Below are 25,737 nucleotides of genomic sequence, written 5' to 3'. Positions count from 1 at the left end.
ATAAATTATCAAGGGTTCATGAGGGAGGAGGGAGCCAGGAGGGAGGGGAAAAATGAGGACCTGATGCCAGGGGCTTAGGTGGAGCACAAATGTTTTGAGAATGATGAGGGCAATGAATGTTTAAATGTGCTTAACACAATTGATATGTATGAATTGTGATAAGAGTTGTATGAAGCCCTATTAAAATGATTTTTAAAAAAGAAAAAAATAAATAAATGAACAGGTTTACAGAAGACAGCTCATTTGAAGGCTAATCAAAATCAAGAAGAAGGGAGTGAGGTTGGGATAATTGATGACAAAACCCTTGAAGAGCAGGTTGAGGCCCAGGTTTAACATGGCACACAAGGGGGAACTGTAATTTCCCACTAACAAACGGATCCTGTGAGGAAGGCCCAGTTCCTGGGCGTTCCAGTTACATCAATATGCTGTACATGATCTGCGGTAAGACAATGACTATTTTTCTCTGAAAAGCCTCAGTTAATACTGAGAATATAAGTCCCCTGCTCTGTTTTCCTCCTCAGTCGAATTCCAACACTCTCAAAACTCTGTATAATAGAGATGGAAAGATGGGTGACTGACAAAATGGTCAGTGTAGTGAGTTACAATGAGGAGGAGACAGCATGCCTTAATGGAGGTAGGAACACTGGAGAAGAATGGCCAGAGATAAAATATGGTGGCAATGAATTTTGTATAATGGTATAATTTCAATGGAAAATAAAGTCCAAGTTTTAGGCTCGGTTGACTACAAAGGCAAAACTACTGACGTGTGTGTATGTGTGTGTGTGTATGGGGGCAGTGTGCAAATTCATATCTATAAAATGGCTCACACAGCTGTAGAAGCAGGCAAGTCCAAGTCTAGATACACTCTGAGTCTGTCAAACGTTAGACAGGAGGCTTCTCCTGACTCACATAATTACTGGGGCAGATGAACCCATAATCAGCAGGAAGAACACAGGATGGTGGCTCTTGCTGTTGGCGATCCCAAGGTCAACAGGTCAGACTTATGGCTGTAAAGTTGAATGAATACAATGCCTGCATGTCAGATGGCAGGGTGCTGAGGGCTCCTTGGATTGGAAAGCAAGCTGTTGGCTAACGCCCAAAGTATCAGAAGTTGATGAGCCAGATGCAGGTTCCAGACCCAGCAAAAAGCAAAGCAAGCTTTTCCACAGTGTCCACTTCTATTGGAAGCAAGCCACACCCTTGAGGCAATTAATTGCCTCAAGGTTGTGACCTGAGTAAGGGTATTGCATTCTTCTCTAATCTTATCCCATTATGGAGGCCTACAACTGATGGCTGTGATTGCATTGTGTTAGGTCAAGTCCTGGGGGATTACTAGGTGTTAACTGCCAAACCACTGAGAGCCCTGGTCTAGCCAAATTAACATAAAACCTTAATTATCACAACCCATAAAATGTTTATAAAATGTTTTGTAGTAATTAAAGGCATAAGGTCAGCGATTGACACTGATGTTATTATTGGAGTTCTCAGTAAAATGGTATTGTCAGTTGCCTCAAATGCTTGTGAAAACTGGACAATTAATAAGGGAAACTGCAGAGAAATTGGTCCGTTAGGATTATGACTTTAGATAAGATATTGAAAGTACCTTGGACTAACAGAAGTAAGCACATGTGTTTTGGATAAAGTCCAACCAGAATTCCCTTTAGAACCAGAAAGGAAAAACTTTGTCTCGTGTACTTTGGATATGTTATCAGTAAAGACACCACTGCCTAGAAAATGACATCATGCTTGATGGTCATTGAAAAAAAGGAAGCATTTCAAGGAGATGGATTGACACCAGGATTGCAACAATGGGCTCAAACATTCAAACTGTGAAGATGGCACAGTACTGAGCAGTGTTTCCTTCCGCTGTGTTATAGAGACACTATGAGTCAATGACACCAAATAGCAAGAGCTGGCAAGTCGACATATGGAAACAGATGAGCTCTTGATGAATCAGTAGACAAAGGAAGATAGAAGCTTGAGATTTGAAATAAAGGTTCTTCATGGGTTTATAAAATACAGGGGAATTCAGGAGGACATGTAGGGAAAGAATCAGATAGTACAGAGAAATAGCAGAGCTTGTACATGCTATTATTTACTTGCTATGATGTACAATTCGATGCAGGGGAAAGCTATTTTGAGCATTTTAGAGAAAATTATTTCCTCTAAAAATTACAGGGAAGGTCACATCATTCTGAAGTGTCATCTGCTGCAGCATTTACTACAAGGAAGGGAACAGAGAGCATATTAAGTAAGAAAAAAAACAGCACACACATACATAAATATATCATACGTTAAAATGGGGTGGGAGTGTTTCTCATACAATGGACCTGTGCTATCTTGTTGGTTGCATGAACAAACGATGCATCCTTATGTAGCTGACAGTGTAGGACTTCTCCCAGCTTCTCCCAGGATTTCCTGAAGATGCTAGTGATCCTCTGGAACTCACTTGGAGTATATGTCATGGTTTCCTAGTTCCTATACTTTTTCTACGAGAACAGCACATATGCTGTCATTTCATGAAATCACTATTTTGACCAAGGAAGCAAACAATTGAAGATATTGTGATGAGAGAGATTTAATCAAAGGATTGGTATGAGCATAGTTAGAAATAGGAGAGCCAGCATCAGAGAATATCACTAACGATATTGGGAAGCAAGCAATTTCAGGTATCCAAGAATACCAAACTAGAGCAGTTAAGAAAACCAAATGAGCAGATGATCCTTAAGAGAAGGTACAGAGACCCCAGCAAACCTCATAAGTACTAGATGTGTGAAGACTAAACGCCTTTGAGTCTTCCTGCTAGTACCTTGGTATAAAAAGTGTAACAGTGGCTTTCTCTTCTGTACCTCCCATATCTAGAAGAATGCCTCTGATTGACAGAATTGAGTCTGGCTAGTAAAAGTACCTGTACAAAGTAGTTACAGCCTCTGGTAAAGCGATACTGGAAAGATAATTTTCAATACTAACAGATCACACCTTGCCCAGGAGTGTCAATGAAATGTCTCTTAGTGTTGGACATCTAGGCCTTCTTTAAGTCCCCTTGCCCTCTTTTCCCGAGATGGAGACCCACTACCTTCTCCTTAGATCAGGGTTTTGAAAAACCACAAAAGGTCTTAGACTGGTGTCTAAGATGCATGGCAGTAGTAACTGTTTCCTTAGTTTTTCATCCTATGCTTTCTTCAGGTGTTTCTTCTAATCCATCCCTCCTTGCTGAAAATGATGACGTGGAATTTTCTATGGGGATAATTAGAAAGAAGGGTATGGAAACTAGCGTGCAGATTAGAGCTAGAGTATGTGACTCACCGTGACTTCACATGAATAGATGACATTTAAAGCCTGGCTGTTGATCTGAAAGCACACACCAACTTCATGAGCACTCTCAGATTTTCAAACTTGATAACTATTTGTCCACCTTTCTGGTTTGGGAGAAGATTATAGCAACATGTAAAGAAGCAAATTAATGAGATAAGAAGAAGGGGGGCAGGAGGGAGGAGTAGGACTATTAGAGTGTGGGAAACAGGAAGATTTCTCTCAAGTTGTCTCCCCCAAATATAAGCCAAACTTAGCTGCTTGCTACACATGGACTACACTTGGAGGTCAAGAGAAGTAGGTCAGGGGTTATTCTCCCCTGACATATGGTGCCCAATGTGGAGCTTGAACCCATGACTCTGAGATTAAGAGTCTCATGCTCTACCGACTGAGCTAGCCAGGCCTGTGATGATTTGTTAGGGGCTCTCTCCCCTGACACTAGAGGTTGGATATACATAGCCACTGCTTAGCACTCCCAGCCTGATTTGAGTAGGAAGAAGAGACCACTTGTTACATGAAAGACTTTCAATGATTTACCTCTGCTTCACATTATTGTAAAGGCATATGTTTCAGTATAGCTCAATTGATGGCAAATACTGGCTGATATTGGGGGGTGAAATGATGATTTGTATAGATAATCCTTTTTATTACCCTCAGTTAGTAAAAATTACTATTGCTGCTAAATCCCCATTAAGTCTCATGAGGATGGCACCAACTACAACGTTTTTTGTTTGTTTGTTTTCCTTATTGTTTATCTCCTATGAAAGTAATTATAAGTACTGTGTCTGGCCCTTAGCAAGCATCATACACATAATTGTGGAATGGATGAATGAATGTGAAGTTGGTAAATTATATCACTCTCCATTGACCCACCTGTTTTGGGTCTGTGTGCATGATTTCATAGTAAATATTAATATTTTTGATCAATATCGTGTGTGAATTTTGTGTGAAAATTTTATGAATTTTCTGGGTGTGTTTATGGTATGAAGATAAATTCAGTCAACCATTTTTTAGCATAATTTTTAAGTGAGCAAACATTTTCCTACCTTATGTTTAGAAAAAAGGATGGATCAGCAGTATCGTGTAAAGACAAATACTTCATAAATGAAAAGACAAAAGCTAAACATATATGGTATTCTTTCTAATTGTGTGTCACCAAGTGAAATCTCATCTCTTGCATTGTGGTTATGGAATTAAAATTTTATCAACTGAAATTGACATTAATTACTTTTGTGCTGCTTGACATATGCAGAAACATTATTTCTACAACTATTCCACCAAAGTCACTTAGGCAATTATCTCTGCTGTGATCATCGCCATCATCATCATAATTATTGCTATTAAGTCTCTCCTGTTCTCTGTTCATCTCAGCTGGACTGTGCATACCATGCCTCTCTTTCTGCCCCTATCTCTTCTGCAGGAAGTCCCATTCTCCCGCGTGTGGTGCAGTAACCGGCAGCCCCTACACTGTGCCTTCTCCCTCGAGCGCTACACGCCCACCACTACCCAGCTGTCCTGCAAAATTTGCATCCGGCAGCTCAAAGGCCATGAACAGATCCTCCAAGTGCAGACATCAATCCTAGAGGTGAGCCTTTGGTCTACAATGTATTTGACTCTTTCTGAAGGACAATACTAATAGCAATGCTATCTAGCCTTGCTATACAGGTTAAAAAGTAGCTTCAAGCTGGGCAAAAAAGGTAAAGGCATCAAGGAGACATACTATTACATATATAATCCTACCATAACAGCAACAACAATCATCTCAGAGTGGGTACACAGGCCGGAACACAAACTGAACAGATGTGGAAAGATTAATGAGACCGTAGCTACATATACTGGAAATATATCTATAGATATCATGGGTGACACAGTGGAAACAATTGTGAAGGAAGACTTTTTAGCCATAGCCAGATAGTTCAAGAGAATGAGCAGTGGGCCTGATCTCTCAGAGCCCATCGTTTTGGGGGACATCAAGTTAAGCATAATCCACAAATGCAATGCCCTGCATCCTATTTTGGTGAATAGCAAGCAATGGGGTCTTAAACGCTTGTGAGTAGCCATATAAGGTGTAACTATTGTCTCACCCCATTCAGAGCAAAGAAAAATGATGAACATCAAAGATTCGTGGAAAAAAATTAATGGACCACACACACCTCAGCCTCTAAAACCTTGAGATCAAAAGAACTGGATGCCTTTCTACCACTACCATCCACACTGAAAGGGATCACATTAGAAGACCCAAAATAGAGTGGGAAAAATGTGGACTAAAACTCAAAATCATAAACTCATAGCCTCCCTGCTTAACCAGGGACTGATGGAATACCTGAGATCAGCTATCAGCCCTGGCCTTGAATTCAGCCCGGTGGCTCAACTTTCAGGCAAGGAATAAACGCATTTATACTGTGTACAATAAGGAAGTACATCCACCACAAACCATCAATCATTCCAGATGAAAAGGGAAGAGTTAAGCAGGATTAATGGAAATGGTAAACATCTGGAGGAAGTGGGATAACTGCTGCTACATCGTGAGAACTGTAATCAATGGCATGAAAGAAAATGTTAATGAATCGTTGAGTGGAAGATGAATTTGTTTTATACACTTTCACCCAAACCACAATAACTTACCCACACCACTGAGTTAATCTTGTCTCATAACAACCCTAGAGATAGAGCAGAACTTCTTTGTTTGGCTCCAAAGCTATAAATTCTAGGAAGTGCAGACAGTGTCTTCTTTCTCCATCGGAATAGTTGATGAGTTTGAACTGTCAACCTTGCAATTAGCAACCCAATCCTCAACCCACTCGTCACTCCCCTAAAAAAGTAAAAGGCAACTTTCTAGTTTAATTCAGAAAGAATAATAGTAATAATTAAGGCCCTGTCATCGAATTGATTCCAACTCTTAGTGAACTATAGAGACTTTCTGAGACCACAAATCTTAAAGTAACAGGTCATCTTTCATCTATGGAGAGGCTGGTGGGTTTGAACCACTGACCTAACCAATACCTAACCCACAGCACACCTAGGGTTCCTTAAATCACAATAAAAAGGTTAAAAAGAGAGTTTCTGGCTATTCTATTTTGACATTTTGGTTTATAAATAAGAGAAGGAACTAAATCCTAAACCATAAAGGGAATGCTAAGTGAATTCTGGCATGGTGCAAATGGTAATGTGCCCAACAACTAACCAAAGGTTGGAGGTTTGAGACAGCCCACCGGTGCCTCAGAATAAAAGTCTGGTGATTTATTTCTGAAAATTCACCTATGGACAGCCCTATGTTGCTTCAATCTAATCTGACACGTGTGTGGCTGTTGACACAGAGTCAACTCAATGGGACCTGGTTAATTGAGTTTCACCCTATACAGTGAAAGTGCACTCATCAGAGAGCTTTGATGTTGTAGTTAGTTGCCATCAAGTTGACTCAAACTCATGGAGAGCCCACGTGTGCAGTGGAATAGAATAATCCATACTCTTTTGGAAGCAGATCAACAGATCTGTCTTCTGAGGTATCACTGGTGGGTTTGAACTGCCAAACATTGGCTCGAAGCCCTGCACAAAATTGTTTGTTCTAGACGTATGCTCTTTGAATGTCCCTTTGGACAAGGAGATGCTACAGTGTCTTTTGTACACAAAACTATAGAAACTTTCACAGCCCCTAGTAAACTTGGCATATCATCTAAGATTTCCTAATGACTGAAGCTAGATGGGACAGTTGAAGTACATACTATAAAGAGCCACGAGATCATCATCAGGATGCTTTTTTAATTTTTTTTCTGATTCTGACTAGTTTTGCCCATATATGTTATTTAGTCTTGGTGCGTTGGCTCCTTGCTGTCTTATCATTTCTTGTGACCTCCAGGCTCAGGGTTCTCCACAACCACATTTCCATTAAATTACCATTACATCAATACAATAATATAAGATAGATATCAATTTCATTCCACGAGATAAGGATACAAAAGTGCAGGGAGGTGAAGGACTTTGTCTGAGATCATATTGCTATTGAAGGGCAGAATTAAAATGGAAAGCAAAGGAGAATTCACTTTGGTACTTTTCCACAAAGACACCTGTTCTCTGCCATGGTTCTGATTTGCCATAAACCATTGAATGATTTCATGGCTGTGAATTTGAGTTTATAGAGCAGACAAAAGGACAATGGCAATCTTTTCTCCCTGGTGACTTAGGGGTAGAAGGGAAAATAGCAGATAGGTAGAAAGGAGATTGTAATGTTTTTATTTAGCAATGTAGGGCTCATTCTTGGGCAGTATAGGAACAACACATTTTATCATTCACCTGAGGATCGGCATATATATACTTGTTTATATTTATATATGTATATATAATATGAGCATATATGTATATGTGTGTATATCTGTATATGTGTGTTAGATACATATATGTAGCTAGATAGATATGCATACATACACACACACAGATACACAAGAGTCACGAGTTGGCATAAATAGTTAAGTGCTAAATGACTGACCAGAAAACTTAGTGATCTAGAACTCCTGAAGTAACTCAGCCATTAAATTCCTTATGGAGTACAATTTTTTTTCTTTTTTCTTTTTCAATTTTTTTTCAAGGACAATTTATGGTTCCTTTTTATTTTATTATTTTTTAAATCATTTTATTATGGGCTGATACAACTCTTATCACAATCCATACATACATTAATGGTGTAAAGCACGTTTGTACATTCATTGTCCTCATCATTCTCAAACCCCCTGGTATCAGCTCCTCATTTTTTCCCTTCCCTTCCTGCTCCCCCATCCCTCATGAACCCTTGATAATTTATAAATTTTTATTTTATCATATCTTGCCCTGTCCAACATCTCCCTTCACCCACTTTTCTGTTGTGCACCGCTCAGGGAGGAGGTCACATGTAGATCCTTGTAATCGGTTCCCCCTTTCCAACCCACCCTCCCTCTGCCCTCCCAGTATTGCCACTCACACCACTGGTCCTGAAGGGATCATCTGCCCTGGATTCCCTGCGTTTCCAGTTCCTATCTGTACCAGTGTACATCCTCTGGTCTAGCCAGACTTGCAAGGTAGAATTGGGATCATGATAGTGGGAGGGGGCCGGGGGAGGAAGCATTTAGGAACTAGAGGAAAGTTGTGTTTCATCATTGCTACATCGTACCCTGACTGGCTTGTCTCCTCACCGAGACCCTTCTGTAAGGGGATGTCCAGTGGTCTACAAATGGGTTTGGGGTCTCCATTCTGCACCACCACCCCTCATTCACTATGATAAAATTTTTTGTTCTGATGATTCCTGATACCTGATCCCTTCGACATCTCGTGATCTCACAGGCTGGTGTGCTTCTTCCATGTGGGCTGTGTTGCTTCTGAGCTAGATGGCCGCTTGTTTACCTTCAAGCCTTTAAGACGCCAGATGCTATATCTTTTGATAGCCGGCCACCATCAGCTTTCTTCACCACATTTGCTTATTCATCCGCTTAGTCTTCCGCGGTTGTTTTGGGGAGGTGAGCATCATAGAATGCCAATTTAATAGAAGAAAGAATTCTTGCATTGATGGAGTACTTGAGTAGAGGCCCAATGTCCTTCTGCTACCTTAATACTAAACCTAATCTTACAGCTCTGCTTTTCCCCAATGCGACTTTCATGAATCTGAACTGATTCAACAGCAACTGTTGAGTCACATGTACATACATAGAACTCGGTGTCAGGATGTTTTCTTTTTAAATGACAACAACAAAATCATGAAGCCTTCTAACGTTATCATTTCTCTCCCTTCTCCTTTCAGTTCATTGTTTATGCAAATTCCTAATTTGCCATTGCTAATTCCCCAAATAGTTTTTCTGAGGAATTAGATGACTTTGCAAGTATTATGTTTCAAAATTGATATCTGTCTTAACTGGCATGTTTATACAGTATTTGCATTCATTAATGTCAATTGGCATTATGTGCTAAAATGGTTTTGATCGTGAGCTTAGATGAAGAAATGTAGGGTGGGATATTTTTAGAGCCTCCTTCTTCAATCCTCATGGCATCTTTGACGCAGTGCATTCTAATGTCAAAGAAAATGTGTGGAAAGATTTTAAAATCAAAACAAAAGAAAAATCCGAGTGCTGGTATTGAGAAGTGCCATGAACAGGCAGCACTGAAAGAGGGCTCTTTGTCTCTTTGCCTTCAGTGTATGTAACAGGACACAAACAGAATTCCACACTTTATTTCATTATTTTTTTAAACAGACCTGGATATTAGAGAACAGGTTCTGCTCATACAGGGTATTTATGTAAAGAGGAATATAATAGAGTCAATCCATCCTGGTATCATTCCTCCTTCCTTAAATAAAGTATTAAAGTACATGGATGAAAATGGGCTAATACATTCAATAGTGTTCTGGACCTGTATTCAGTCCTATTTCTAATATTTCACAAGTTTACAGTCACTTCAAAATGCCTTGAGGATGGCACCATAGATTTTCTCTGTAATGGGAATCTTATTTAAATATTCAATATTGGACTATAATATTGCAACTTGTGGGCTACTGTGTTTTCAGACACTTTATCCTGTCAAGTGTCACATTGTGTAGTCCAGGGGTCTCTAATGTTTTGTAACTATATCACTGAAAGCAGTCTAATTTGCTATTATTTTTGTCAGAATAATTACTTTAGAAAGGTATAATATTTCATGCACTATATGTGATTTCACAGTTGTCATTTAACCATCAAAACTCGGCTGATTATTAATACCATCATAATGTTGCATGATATGATATTTGCAAATAGGTCAACTATCCTGCCTAAGGTCACAGAGCTAGTATGATGGAAGCCAGAGTTCCAAATTAAGACACTGGAATTAATGTCTTGGCTATCACACTATAATGCCTCAGGATTCCTGTCAAAGTTGGTTAACTTATTATAGTCTTAACTATGTGGGTTTTGTCGATAATGTGATGTAAGTCTTCTCTCTGAGGATGCAAGCATTAGAGAGAAGCATCAAAGTATCGATCATTTTTTCTTGAAGTACCTGGAAGTATATGGAAATTGAGAAGATCTCTCTTCAAGGCTGCACAAGGATTGAATGTAATCATTTCAAATGGACTAGAAGAGCATTCATTCTAAAGATCTTCAAGAGCCAAAATAGCTTTCCATGTGTAGATGTTCCTGCAAAGGGTTCTTGATAGAATGACCACTCAAAGTCCTTTCAACCTCAGGATTGTCTGACTCCAGAGAAGGTCATATGTCTGGTGATAAATCAAGTGAATAAAAATTATCTTTTTAATGATTTTTCTTCAAGGTAATTTCTAGACATGACTCTAAATCAATCAGCAAACTAGGAATCAATTCAATTATCAATGTGTGTTTCACTTCATGGCTAATAGGTGGCTGAAGACTCATTCAGGTAGCTTTGATGAGTTAATATGAGTTTCTCTTGTTAAACTATATAATAGTAATATGGAACAAAATGTTTAGGAACTTTTTAGAGAAAACTTTGAAAATTTCCTTTTTTAAAACTTCCTTTAAAATGTAAATCTGTACTCCTAAAAAAGAAACAAAATCCCTGCACATTAAGCTCAGAATTTCTAGTGCCTACTTTAATAAGTTGTCTTAGTATCACTGGTTCACAAATGTAATGGTCAAACTGAAAGAAACATTCTCTCTCTCTCTCCCTCTCTCTCTCTCTATCTCTCCATTTAACATATCACAATATTGATTTTCTAATACCAACATCCAGGCAGTGCCCACCCTCATTGAAGGCATTTGATTCTCTATAGTTACCATCACATCCATCATGTTTCTTTATACCTCTAATGTTTAAGTGCTTTTCCAACTAAATGCCCTCTTTCAGTAGTCAAGGTAGTAATGTATCCTTCCTGTTCTTTGTGAAGGCAATCTATAGATGTAGGTTGGCTTCCCTTTCATTGAGCCAAACTAAATTTTACCATCACTATTGCCAATTGATATCATATAAAACAAGAGAATGAATGGTCTAAAAAATGTAAACTGGAACAAAACAAATTTGGTAGTACTGAAGGGTAGGAAAGACTTTCCAAGAAATTTATTTCATCATTTTTTATTAATGTAATATTATTGAAGATTTACTTTTTTTTTCTGGTGAAAGCAACCTAAATGGGAATCCTGCATGTTGTAATTTTCCCTTCAAGCAATTCTCTTATCTTCCCAAAGTGGTAGAAGTTGGGGGATAATATGTCTGTTACAGGGTAGACAGAATACTTGGAATTTCTCATTGATTTACAACTCCCTAAGCTAACCAGGTAGCAGCCACTTATCTCAGATGTGCAGAGCATGAAAATCTACTCTTCTTCTGCATATTTAATTTAAACAATCAGAAAATGTGATGTATCTACAGGATTCTTATTACCTGCCTCAGAAGTCTTTTAGAATGCATCATAAATGTTACATAAAGTGTCATCTTTATGCCTGGAAATGCTTTAAATTTGGAAACTTTATGAGTGAAATGAGTATTCACATTAAAGTGTTATAAATAGAAAATAATTCTTCTTAGAGTCAATCTCACGCAAAATTTTATTCACCTTTAAGTAAGAACACATTCTCCAGTTTTTTTTGTTTTTTCTAAAGCTGTCTTAGATGGTCTTTCTTCTGCCAACAGTAAAGACAGGGTTTAGTTGACTCTTCACAGGTTCCATGAGGGTTTTCAAGAACCAATTCTGTCTACGGTGCCCTTTTAGCAAGCCACCTTTGCTCTGGTTAATAAACTCTAGTCCTATTTTGCCATGGCAGCTACCAGATGACCTTAGGAATCACCTCTACCCCAGCCTCTTCTCAATTTTTATCATGCTCTCAGTTCAGGAATTATTCAAAGAATCTATTCTAATTTTATATACATTTTTAGCACCTAGGAGAAATTTTACATACCATGATAAAAAAATTATGTCTCTTGGAACCTTCTTTATGTAGTAAGGACACTGAGTAAGTTTGTGTTATTGCCATCTAATGTGTCATCACATAATTGTCTACTCAGAAGCAGTATCCACATATCCATCCAATTTCTGTTCATTTGAGGATGCCCAGTGCTCACACATCCTTGGAACCAACAGAAATATCTCCTCACCCGCACCCCGGCCTGAAGGCTTTCATACTTTGTTAACCACCCTATTCCATGGATTTCTTTGTATTCATCCTGAAGCAGGGTGGTATAGTGAAATGAGTACTGGTCTGGGTATTGGATATCAAAATACTCATTTCAACTGTAACACTGACAACAGGCCTTATCATACATTAATAAGAATCCCTATGTGAGCCAATTTCATCAATTAGCAAATTTCGAAAGGAAGATATGCCAAGCACGATGCTTTATATAGATGTGAGAACCTAGGATACAACCTAAGAGGGCCCACCTTAGCTGCAGAGTCTGCATTTAACTGTGCCAGTAAATATCAAGGTATGACTCATTTAAGGAAAAGAGTCCAGAAAAGACGTACAAAGATGTAAGAGAGACCGAGAATTCCAGTTCCTGAAGGGAAGAATAGTCTTAATTTGCCTCCTAACCCAAACTCAGATTTGATGCTCCAATTTCTCTTTGGATTAAATTTTTGTAGCTGTGTAACAAATTTAAAAAATTTAGCATCTTACAACGATGTCTCAAAATCTGTAGATCAGAAGTTTATACAAAGCACAGCTGGGATCTTTGTTCAGGATCTCACAAGACTGAAATCAGGTTGGTGTTGACCAAGGCACTGATCTCATTTTAAGCTCAGAGGCTTTTCCCGGTTTGATGGAGAATTCTATTCTTTATGACCATAGGCCAGATGCCTTGACGTTCTTGCTATCAGCCAGAGTTACTCTCAGTTCAGGGAAGATTCCTTCACATCCTAGCCACATGATGTAGGCACCACCACCCCCCGCCCCCCCAGCTCTAGACAAATAGAAGCATATCCTCATGATAGGAGCTGCCTCCTATTTCTTTTAAGGGATGGTCTGATAGGTCAGGCCCACCCAGGATAAGCTCTCTTTTGATTACTTCAAAATCAACTGATTAGGGTTCTTAATACCTCTTCAAAATTCCTTCTTCTCTATACAATCTTAATCATGAGTGATTCAATTTCAATGACATAGTTTCAAGGCCTTCAAGTTTTGTTAGTGTGCATAAAATTACCATCAACCCTTGCTTTTTCAATCTGATCGATTTCTGTTGGGTCTGTGTTGCATGTATGCTCTTATTGCTATGATGTGCTGAAATGGATCAACCTCTTTGGATAAGTCTTGTCTAGAAGCAAGGAGGGCAGCAGAAGCCTACAAGCCTGTGTGAGTCCACGGGCTAGTCTAAATATTTTCTCTTTCTGGTGGCTTGTTCTGTTTTATGAAAGCAATTTAATTAGGAAACAAAAGCAAAAGATGTGCTATAGAATTATGCAACTTTATACCTGAGAGGATGAAAACAAAATAAAACTTTTAGATGATCAATTTATAGGCAGGTCTTTCTTATAGCTCTCTTGCCATGTGGTTTCTTTACCAATTCCTTTGATCAAGCTCATCCATGTGTGGTCACTTCTGACTATCAGAGAAGCATTCCTTCGACTGAACAAAACAATGTGATTCTGACACTCCAGAGCTGCTTACTACTGATTGCAGATCTATCCCTGTGAGTCAAATGGGGAACATCTAAGCCTCATCTTCCCTGACAGGTCTTTGCATGTTGGCAGCTGGTGATTGTGGCTCCGGAGCATGAGAGGGTGCTGTCAATCTCTTGTCCACAATTTATTAGACAAGTGGACATTGTGTTTACTGTTTTAGAAAGGAGGGGAACTCGTCAATGAATTTTATAGTCTGTCCCCACAGGTAAGGCCTTTGTGCATACATGTTGACACAGAGTTTTTAAAGAAATGAATGTTAATCCATAATGTGTACTGTGCACTGCTCATACTTTCCTTGTTTTATTTACAGAGTGAAAGGGAAACCATCACTTTCTTTGCACAGGAGGACAGCACTTTTCCTGCACAGACTGGCCCCAAAGCCTTCAAAATTCCCTACTCCATCAGACAGCGAATTTGTGCTACATTTGATACCCCCAATGCCAAAGGCAAAGACTGGCAGATGTTAGCACAGAAAAACAGCATCAACAGGTAATTGGGTACCATGCTGACAAGAGATTTACTAAGCGAGCTTGTACAAGCATTTGGTTTCTGGGCCCTGATGAGTTCATGGATTATTTCTCTGACCACATTCATCTGAGGTCTGTCTAAGTAAACCAGAATAAAGCAAATATGACAGCAGATGGCATTTTCTGCCATCCCTCTTTGGGGAACACTGTGGAACAATCCTACTTGGGTACTATCTCTAGACCCACTAATTGGCCAGCTTAATAGAGGTTTAGACTATATCATCCTGGTTCTTCTAAGTGACAGACCATAGATAATCTTAACAAACATGCTTCAGAAAGAAGAAAATCTCTCATTCCTCCTGCCCACCCTAGGGTAACCATACATTATTTATCTTCTAATAAGGACATGCTCAGTGTGCAAAAGTAGGTCCCCTTAGAAAAAGCAAAAACACTCGAGGACAATCCCTCTTGTTCCAAAGCCACAGGGCATTAAATCAACAAAAGGACGCGGACACACCACTGATAGCTCCGCTGCTACATCGGACACTACCCATTCCTGGGCTAATATTGTAGCTGAGCTAAGAGAAGAGTAGAGAGATTCATAATGGGCTTCATTCCTTTAGGTGAGAGAAAACTAAGAATTAGGGATGGGATAGGCAGCTTGGGTCTCTGCTTGTGAGAGAGCTAGCGGGAAGAAAGCATTAACAAATAAAATTTCCTCTTCTCAGTTATTCTGCCCCTCCAAATTCCCACAATGCCTGGAAAAGATAAAGATGGTTGCTAGATCATTTTACTCCCCTTTCATTTAGTACCATTTTTGTTTTCATCTTTATTTTGTGCCAAAGCCTTGTTTTCTGCTTCATGTCCACGGACACCCTACCTGACTCTCTTCTTTGAAAGGGAGAATGAATGTCTGCCAGGAAAGCCTCAAGTGCTGTTCCCCATTTCAAAGGATCCAGAATCGAAGGGCTCTTCTAGAGAGTCACCAGGCTCAGAGAGCAGAATCAGGAGAAGTGGCTGTGCTGCCAGAGAAAGCTGCACATACAGAGACAGACGGGTCCAGAAAGAATACACCCTTGAGAAAAGAGAGATTGGAAAGGAAAGCAGACAAAAGAGTGAGTGGGGGTGGGAAGAGCTGTGGGTTCTAGCTTGGAAAATTTCCAGCCTCTTTGAACAAGAATGAGCTGTCTCAATCATAACCCATATATACCAGGAGGTATCAGGTATATATATATACATCCATAAGACTTTATTTATTTATCAAATTAGGGCTCATCTGTGGGTAATTGGACATACCCTTGCAGAAGGGTCGCGGGGAGGAGATGAGTCAGTCAGGGTGCAGTGTAGCAATGATGAAACATACAATCTTCCTCTAGTTCTTGAATGCTTCCTCCTCCCCACTATCATGATTCCAATTCTACCTTATAAATCCTGCTGGACTGGAGGATGCACACTGGTACAGATAGGAACTGGAAATACAGGGAATCCAGGACAGACGAACCCGTCAGGACCAGTGGTGAGAGTGGTGATACCGCGAGAGTGGATGGAAGGTAAGGGAGAAGGGGAAACATTACAAGAATCTACATATAACCTCCTCCCTGGGGGTCGGACAGCAGAGAAGTGGGTGAGGGAGATGTTGGATGGTGTAACATATGACAAGTATATCTTTTTTTCTTAGCCTGGGGTTGGGGTGAGGGTGTTCTAACCCAAGAAACATAATTTTGTTGACACAGAGCATTGGAGAGGCACTCAGCAAACCATGTGACAGTGCTGGCTCTGTCCTCAAATACCAGTATCCCTAGACAAATCACTGGCCACACCTGTTTATTTTTCTTCAAATGAAGCTCAAGGAATTAGAACTATACACATGCATATCTGCTATCTTGCATTCAGATTCTAAAAGAATATGACTCTTTCCTCGCCGTTCAGAAAAAAAAACCTTGCCACACAATATCTACATCCACTTGGTTGCTGTTATGAATGTGTGCGTGTGGTCCTGCCTCTATTTTTAGTCTCCATTCACAGTACACACGGGGAACCAACAAGGAACGCCTCCAGAGCCTATGATTTTGGAGTCCACAGGAGGGAAAATGCCTTTCAAGCGAGGAGATGAAGTTGAAGAGGCTGTTCTGTCTGGGCCCTCCCACTAACGGGCTTCGCCAAGGCAGCTGTTCCCTCCGTGTTTGGGGTCTTGGCATTTGAGCACTTGCTGTATCTGTGTATTAGTCAGGGTACTTGAGAGAAACAAATCCACAGCACCATGTATAAGAGAGTTTTATGTAAAGAAAGTGTGCATCACGAAAACATCCCAACCCAATGCTGCCCAAGCCCACAAGTCCAACATTAACCCATCAATCCAACACCAGTCCACAAAGTCCTCCACCTCACAAAACAGAGGCAATGATGCTGACTGCAGGAGGAAAGCTGAGTCAGTGAACGAATATGCATCTCAGCACTAGCAGGGGTCTCCACACGGGTGCTCCAGCACCCAGGGCTGCATCGGGATAGGTCCATGTAGCTTCTCCTTGGGAATGTCTTGTAGGAAGTCAATCTTGCAAGCTGAAGCAGGGAACTGCTAAGGCAGCTGCACCCTGGTGCGACCATCACAAAGCAAGAGACCTGAGAACTAGAAAGGCGAGGCTCATTTATCCCTCCACCTTTCAATTAGTCCCACATGTGTTTATGGGCCAGGTTGGCACAATTAAGTAACTCAATCTGTTTATTTGCTTGTTTGGGTTTTGCTTCCCTTATGGCCTCATGCCCCAGACAACCTATATTTCATCGATAGGAGGAATTTGGATGACCTACCACAAGAAAAGATTCTAACACCGTGTCCAGGAAATGGTAGATTCTCAATGATTGTTAGTTAACCAAACTAAGACCATTGCTAGAGTCCATCTCTACTCATCTAGGACAGAGTAGAACAGTCCCCTAGGGTCACCATGGCTGTACTCTTTGTGGCGGAGCTTTGGTGGCACAGTGGTTGAAGTGCTTGCCTGCTGTCTGAAATGTCCACCGCTAATAACTACTAGCACCTCTGTGGGAGAGGAATGTGGCGGTATGCATCTATAAAGATTTGCAACCTTGGAAACCCTTGGGGACAACTCTACTCTGTCCTGTAGGATTGTTGTGAGTTGTAATCAACTTAACAGCAGTGGATAATCTTTAGAAAAGCAGACTGCCACATCAGTGCACTTAGTGGGTTTGAAATGATAACCTTGTGTTTAGCAGCTGATTGCTAGTTACTGCTCTCCTTAAAATTGTCACAGTCAATAACAAACAGGATGACCATAACGATACATCATCTGCTTCTGTCTTGATATAGTCTCTCGTTAATATATATTTACATTAGGAGGCATTTCCTAGCTTCCTCTTTCTTCTCCAGCTTTATGCACCAGACGTTTTTGAACTGTGCAATGGGAAAAATGGAAACCCGCGCTCAGCAAACCCCGTAAAGCACCAAGTCATAAACAGACAGACCTTTGCAGGTGACAGCGCTTGTGACTCTGCTGTCACTGCTCAACACCTAGGCAACTGTGCCATTGTAAGAAGGCAGCCGTTGGAAATAGGTAAACACTTAGACAAGCATGGCTTTGCTCACAAAAGACCTGCAGTGGCCCACTTTGGCCTGTGCTTCATCATTTGCAGACCCCTGGCTTAAATGATCCTGGATTAAAGGAACCTTAGTAGTGCAATGATTACGCCCTGGCTGCAGAGTGCTTAGCACTCACCCATCAGCTCTGCTGAATAAAAAGACTTGGTGCGGAGCTTCCGTGAAGATGACAGTCAAGGAAGCACTATGGGGCAGTGCTGCACCGTCCCATGGGGTCACGAGTAGTTGTCATAGACTCACAGCGCCCACCAATGACAACCTTCATGCAGCAGCACACCCCTGCATTCCTGTTGAGTCCGTCCAGATACGCTCTGGAGTTGAGCCTGTTCACAGAGCGCCTCTCCTAAACCTGGTGACAGGTTGAGGTGTTTCTGCAAGGTTCCTCACAGAGTGGTTTCAGCAAAAATGTCCACCAAAATATTTGGGAAAGACTATGCAATTAATAGGCATTTCATTAACCAATTCTTATTCCACTAGCAGAAACTATCATGCTATTTTGATATTTTCATTACCGTACCAAAAATATGTCTTCCTCTACATGGAAAAAAGCATGTTTTAGAAGATTCACAGGGCTACATCATTGCTATTTTTAATCCATCATGGTTACACATAACATAATATAGACTAAAAATTGTGCTCTGAAACATAGTAATCTAACTGTGTCAATTTTCTACTATTGTTGGACAGGAAACCTGTGCCATACCTTGGGATTCCATAAGCACTCGGGTCACAAACAGAACTAAGCTAACTAAACACACGGTCACATCTTTCTATGGAGACTTCGCCTACCTTGGTCTTGTACCATCCTCCCCTCCTCCCCATTTTCCAAAGGGTGAAAAATCCCAATCAGGAAAACAAAACCCCTACCTTTCACATTATGAAAGAAGAGTTTTCAAAGGCAGTAGAGGGATACATTGACTTTTATTTTATTTCTTGTGGGAAATATTCTCTTATTATCCTTTAGGAAATACAAATGTCATTAATGATCATCTTGCTTTTTTTTCTTTTTTGGCCTCACAATTTTCCACTTATAGGTGGATTGGAGAGAAAAGCAGGACATCTGAAGTAAAAGCCTTAGCAATCTATGACAATGTGAGAAAGGTCAGTGGTGGGTGCTAGAAGGCTAACGATGCAGGGGGCCTAACAACTTGTCTGGCATATGGATCGCACCAAATGAGCTTCATAACCTAGCAAAGAATGTCACAGATAAGAGTGGCAATTACAGATCCTGTGAGCAAGCTTTGACTACGACTCATGTTCTCGACTCATGTTCTCCACGTGCTGCCTCTCTAAAGTGAGACTGCACATCCCCTCTACACATGCAGCGGCGGTACTTCTGTACTTCAGTGCTCGGGCACTTGTGCTGGGTAGGTGGGTGGGGGTGAGAAATGAGGAATTGAACATGCAGTTGTAGGTGGTAGAAAACATTGCTAAAGATTAAACAAAATTAAATAATATTCCCAACTCACTGCTTCAGCTAGAAAAACCTTCTTTCATATGTCAGCTTCCACACCACTTTGTATTGTCATGATATATTTTTTTAGTTTTTTAGCTAAACATTATGTAGATAGTATCATCTACCTTTGGAGAATTCAGTAAAAATATTTCTGAATAATCTAAGCAACTGTATAGCCTAATACCTACTTTACCTTAAAGGCTTGCCGCTTAATGAACAGAATGGATTTGAACAAGCACCAAAGGGTTTTGAAAGTTGGAATATATACACACACACATTTTACATGGTACCTACAATTCCACCATTAGGTAATTCTTGAAGACCTCATCATTTTCCTATTCCAGTTATCTATTTGAATACACGGCCAGCTTGACCAAGTTGCTATGGGAACAGATGCCAGTAGAATGCATGAGACATAGGAGGGTGGGTAGAGGAAAAGCGAAGGATTCCGAGAGAAAGGAATAGGTAAATTGCATCTTACTAATGATTTTTCCCAACACCCTCCCTGCTAATTGCATACCTACTTAAAGATATGTAAATCCTGCCAGAACAATATTTCTAATAAAAATAATACCAACGTATTTCCGATGTTAGCCTTAATGGGTGATGGTGTTTAAATCGTGAACAAATTCTTCAAGCTCATGACTGATATACCGTGCTAGAAGAGCTTGTTTTACCGTCACATCTTTTAACAGGACCTCTAATCAGCAGCAGAACCTGCTCACACGGAGGTCATCTCCTTCCATTCCTTCTTTCCACCCTCTTAATTGGATGCAAAAGAGCAGTGAAATGGCCAGAGGGCAGTGGGAAAGGGCAGAGGGAAGTCACAAGGCAGCTTATTAATTTCTTTCTGAATGACTGCTGAGAATTCACTAGAAGGTAAAGCGTCCCAGTGTCCACGTTTCTTTTTCTTCTGGGGGAGAAGGAGGAAGGAGAAAGTCAAGGGACAAGAGAGTTCAGAATGCATGCAAATGGCCCGTTTCCTAGGTGACCACTGAGAGGGGCTCCTCCCTCTTACTATGCCTAGATCTTTTCCTTCCTCTGTTTCACGTTGTACTGTGATTACACCAAAATAAGCTTTCATGGCCCCAGTGGCTAGAAAACAGAGTTTACCTTTTAAACGATACAACTGAATGTGAGGTTGTCATTTCCAAAGATATATCTGGATCCGTCTTCTAAGGAGCATTCATATGTAGGGAGATATAATTATACGAGGTCTTTGGAGGCAAAATGTGCTGAAGGCCAATCACCTTTTCTCTAGTGGCTTGCTGCAAGATCTGATATTTGAAGATCCCTTATAGTCAAGCCAGAGGGACCCAACAAAACAAAGTAGCAAGTAGTTGGGCTGCTTTCCACCAAAGTCAATGACTCATGAAACAGCCCACTAATACGAAGCTGGAAACAGACTGCCCTGGGACAAATTTAGCCATGAACAAGCTGTATACAGTTTGCAAGTGGCAGGTGTCCATACTAAAGGCCATTTGCAAAGAAGTGTTTTATGTTTCCCCATGGGAAACAAAGTCAAGCTCCTCCTGTGAAATGCAGGAGAGAGTCACAAAGGCAGGGGTGGGGTGGGGGTGGGGGTGTTCCATTCTTCCTAAGCAAGAAGTTGGATTATACTGGTTTTAGCAGAAATAGATTTCCTTTCTCTAAACTAATATAGTTTTAGGCAAGATGGATATGTCAAAGCCCCTTTATAGCCTAAATAGTCCCCTTCACAAATGTTGTCTTGAACAGGAAAGGCTGACAAGTCAGCATCTCTAAGTATAGTGTCTTAATAATTTGAAAACAAGCTGAATTTTACCTCAATATTTATGGAGCCCTGTTGGCATGGTGGTTACGTGTTCGCTGCTAACTGCAAGATCAGCACTTCAAAACTGCTAGTCTCTCCTCTGGAGAAAAACAAAGCTTTCTACAGTCTGGGAAACTTTCATAGGCAGTTCTCTCCGGCCCTATAGGGTCTCCATGAGTCACAGTTTACTCGATGACAATTGGGGAGTGGGGGGTTGTTAGTGATAAGTATTTTCTTATACTGGTTCATGAGGCTGTATCAATATAGTACTACTGCCTTAATTAACCCCAGGTACAGGGGATCATACCATTGAGCTACATAGGGATTTCAATCACTGATTTTCAGACATGGAGCATCAGCCATGTCTCCCTAGTCCGTCTTAGTCTGGATGCTCCACTAAACCTGTTCAGCATCAAAGCACCCTACAGGGGAGCAGTGGCAGCACTTAAGGTGCCCTGGCCGGAAATCAAACCCAGGCACTCTCTAAGGGAAGATGAGAATTCTGCCACTGAATTACTATTGTGTCCTTTTATTGAAATGCATGCTGTACATTTTGCAACATGGGGAATATAGGTATTTCATGCCTCCCTCATTCAGGGTAGCACTGTGGTCTCTTCTTTGGAGGGACTTCGTGGTTATTCCCCTTCACAACACAGGGTTTTGGAAAAGGTCTTGAGGGTTATTTAAGAGTGTGAGACTTCAATGATATGAGAGTTATTTTTCCATGGTGTTCAGAGAGAAGTGATGGTTTCCTTGGCTAGTTTTCTTCATCTTTGTCTTTCCCAATTGGAGAAACAGAGGCTTATCCAAGCAGTAAAAACAACAACAGCAAAACCAACAAAACTGGAGGGTACAAGACAGGATCTATCACGGCTTGTTTTCACTGAGGAGTTCCCAGGCACACCTCAAGGCTTCGGGGCTATAATTCTTCCATGGACCAAATCATGAAACAGGCGAGGCGAAAGATAACTAAGAGGAGAATGTTACTGACAAATTAATTGGCCTACAAGAATTAATGTACTCCCATTAGGGTGACGAAGAGAGGAGCTCAGTGTGCTGTCAATTGCCTGTGACCTTTCATTTTGGGTGCTCCGAGTGATCGTGGCTCACCTGAAGACACATGAGGATGAGGCGGAGCCTACATCATGCTGGGCCTCCCTTGTTAATTGCCTAGAAAATGAAGCAGTGGGCTGTTTTTTCCTTAAGACTGCTCTGCTGTCTGTTGCGTGTCCAATGAGATTGAAGTTTGGGGATGAATGCTTGATGAATGGGCCAAAGGCTTATAGTGTCTTCAATTACCGCCATTCAGTATAAATGGCTTTTCTTTCTTATTTGCATTTAAAGAACCATATGGAGGGTTGGTTTTGGTCACATAAGAGGCTTTCATTAAATGAGACAATTAGCATGATAGCAAGGATATTAATTTTTTTTTTCATTATCACTGTTTCAATTCCCTATTTGGTGCTATACAGTAGGATTACATACTACTGTTCTTGTAATGATGTTTCCCAATTTATGATAAGCAGTTCAACTTACTTTCACTTTGTGTACTGATGAACTTCTCAGAAAGAACATATTGTTAAAATATAGTTCTAAATGCTTAAAATATATTTGAATTAGATGTAAATGGCAATAGTTTCTTTAATATAAACAAATAAAATTACTGCCCTCAGGTTTCTAGGAGCCTTAAAAGTACTGGATGCTGGCTAAAATTTCTAAATAAAATTCTTGCATGCACCTATTCTGAAGTGTCTTCAATGCTAATGATGTTAGACATCAGCTCAGACATGACCCCTACAATTTTTTTAGTGTGAAATTCATTTTCACAACTAGCAGCAGGAAGAGGTTACCGCAAGCATGTTTGCAGTGTCAGCCCCCTGACAGCATGGCTCTGAGTAACTAAAAGGCAAGCTATGCTATCTGGAATCCAGGATGAAAAGCGGTTGCTTAGAGTCAGACCCAAACAGTGTGACAGAGCCCAGCTATTGAAGACAGAACACTGAGCTAAGTGGACTCCAGATATGCTCTTTTGTGAAACCTGTCCTTAGCAGCTTTTTAGTGCATTCCCCCAGGGTTAAGGTAATGCCTCAGTGCGGTGCCTTCCTCTCAGTTCCAGTGATCTAAACTCTGTGAGCTGATTGCCGATGTAGAGAGGTACACGGTTAAAGTGCTCTCTGTTGACCAAAAGTTGGGTCACTAGAATCCACCAGCTTCTCCATGGGAGGAAGATGTGGTAGTCTGCTGCCCTACAGATTTACAGCCCTGAAGGGCAGTTGCACTCCATCCTACAGGAACATTTTAAGTTGGAATTGACTGGAGGAGTGTGTGAGGTTTGGGTTTAGGTTTCTTGGTTAGTCCCTCCTCCAACCGTGGGCTCAGGTAGAAGAACAATTGATGGAAGACAGCGTGGTGTTTCATTCTCTTGTGCATAGAGAGGGTGGCGATGGGTCCTAACCCACTGGATGCCACCTAACAACAGCCTCCTACATTTGTGTTTAATTTCTGCAGGCCTGGGGGGAGACTTAAATGCTTTCCGAGTACTAAGGGAGTGCTTACCACAGACTCAAAGTCACTGCCTTGGAGTCCATTTTGACTCATGGGGACCCTACTGGACAGACCTGCCCCTCTGGGTCCCAAGTCTGTAAGGCTTTACAGGAGCACAAAGCCGCATCTTTCTCCCTCAGGTTGGTGGTTTCCAACTGCCGACTTTGACGCTAGCAGCGTAACGCACTGACTAAACGGTGATCCAGTTACTCTTCCTTGTCATAAAACTGGTTCTGTGTTGCAATAATTTATGAAGACCTTACATAGCATAACTTTATCACGGTCTGTCAATTCTTCAGTACGCTTTTGCTGAAAACGAAAACAGAAAGCACCGTAATTAGTTCCCCAAATCCTCAAATCTAACCTTAGTTCCATTACTAATTTCAGCACAGTTATTAATCAATATGGATTTGAAAACTGGTGTTCTGTAAAAATTATGGGCTTTTTGACCCACATACACTATTATAAATTGGCCTGCATCTAGCTAGTGAAATTGCTAATGTAAACATTCATGTTTCCAATTCTAACCTTGCTTCCACAAAAAGCATAGAATTTTAATTGGGGCCAGGGAATAGGGAGAACGATGTCTCAGAAAGATGAAATTAACCATGGTAATAAAACAAAACCCCAGGAAGTCAGGTGTATAGAAAACATTTAGGCTCAACAAAAGACAATAAAATACAATACACCATTATGATGTTATGAATTTATGTGGATATATTTATTTACTAGGTTCGTATAAGCTTTCAGCTCCTTGAATGTATGAGCATCCATCCTGTCTCAGTGAACGGGCCCAAAACAAAGGTGAATCACTGAGTCTTCAGGAAAATGAATGTGAACTGCAAACCTAGAGTGATTTGAAAATTAATTTCTAGGTTTTGGAGATCAGGTAATAATATGACACCGTGGAAAAACAAATCTTACTTTTCAAAATGACTTCATGTGGATCAGAATTTAAAAACGCTGTGACAAGAGACTCTCTTAAGTTCTGCGCACACAAAAAGTAGCAGTTTTGAGCAGCTAAGTTGAACACAGTCACCATCCACTTTGGGGGAGTTTTATTATTTTTTTCAGAAAGCATTTTATTTTGAAATATCTACCTAAATATTCAGAAAGAATCCTCTTGCTAATGTCCTGGTTTCATTTCCAAAGAAATCAAAGATAACATCAAATTGCTTAAAATCAACTATTACTATTTCCTTTTGTAGTATTCTCAGCCTTCCCCTGATTTGGGCGTGCATTTGCCTGATAGTGACCACATATTATGATCATATAGATTGGGATAATCAGCCAGTTTCAAAAAAGAAGGATGGCAATTGGAAAGATAGGTAGTCAGGGGCATAATTAATAACTGATAAAATGAACAACCCCAGAAAAGAAGTATGAAGATAGTCAAATATTTCAATGATCAAAGATTATTATGCATGTGTACACATGCTAGCAGACGAAATTGCTCACTTCTTTTTGAAGAAGAGCATCCTACATTAAGAATTTAGTCTTATTATGTAGTAATTATTCTGTTGTAGACACAGGTAAAAGTATTTTAACAAGCATCAGAAGATGAGGTTGATACAAAATTGTATTATCTTTAATAAGGTCGATCTCCTATACATATCCTTGAAAATTAAGTGAACATTGAAATTTCAATGTGCTCCAGAGAGCACACTTTACATGCTACAATATGTGCAGAGACCTGTGCCAAGTGAGAGTTCTATTTCTACCTCTTTTGGCCATTTAACCTCCTTTCGCCTCGGTGCCTGTTCTATCAACCAGAACATTTGCAGGACTTTTCTCAACCAGGTGGCTGTTAGAGACATTATCTTTTTTTTTTAAATCATTTTATTAGGGGCTCATACAACTCTTATCACATTCCACACATACATCAATTGCGTAAAGCGCACCCATACATTCATTGCCCTCATCATTTTCAAAACACTTCATCTCCAACCAAGCCCCCGTCATCTGGTCCTC

General features: G+C 40.4%; 1 protein-coding gene and 1 non-coding gene across 2 annotated transcripts in view; one reads left to right on the top strand and one right to left on the bottom strand.

Moving 5' to 3' along the window:
• UNC5D (unc-5 netrin receptor D) overlaps window positions 1–25,737 on the top strand; it is a 345,871-nt gene that overhangs the window by 307,332 nt on the left and 12,802 nt on the right. Inside the window, exons 15-16 of the mRNA XM_004696203.4 lie at window positions 4,733–4,897; window positions 14,205–14,383. Coding sequence (XP_004696260.2) covers window positions 4,733–4,897; window positions 14,205–14,383 — 344 coding nt within the window. The remainder of the gene's footprint in view (window positions 1–4,732; window positions 4,898–14,204; window positions 14,384–25,737) is intronic.
• Window positions 3,643–3,715, bottom strand: TRNAK-CUU. The gene has a single exon. It is a non-coding gene; the product is annotated as a tRNA-Lys (tRNA).

The sequence above is a fragment of the Echinops telfairi genome, unplaced genomic scaffold, assembly GCF_000313985.2.
Source record: "Echinops telfairi isolate 266 unplaced genomic scaffold, ASM31398v2 ScPeMD7_9;HRSCAF=40, whole genome shotgun sequence".
Lineage (NCBI taxonomy): Eukaryota > Metazoa > Chordata > Mammalia > Afrosoricida > Tenrecidae > Echinops > Echinops telfairi.
The sequence above is the reverse complement of the archived record's forward strand: the minus strand, read 5'-3'. Positions and strand labels throughout refer to the sequence as shown.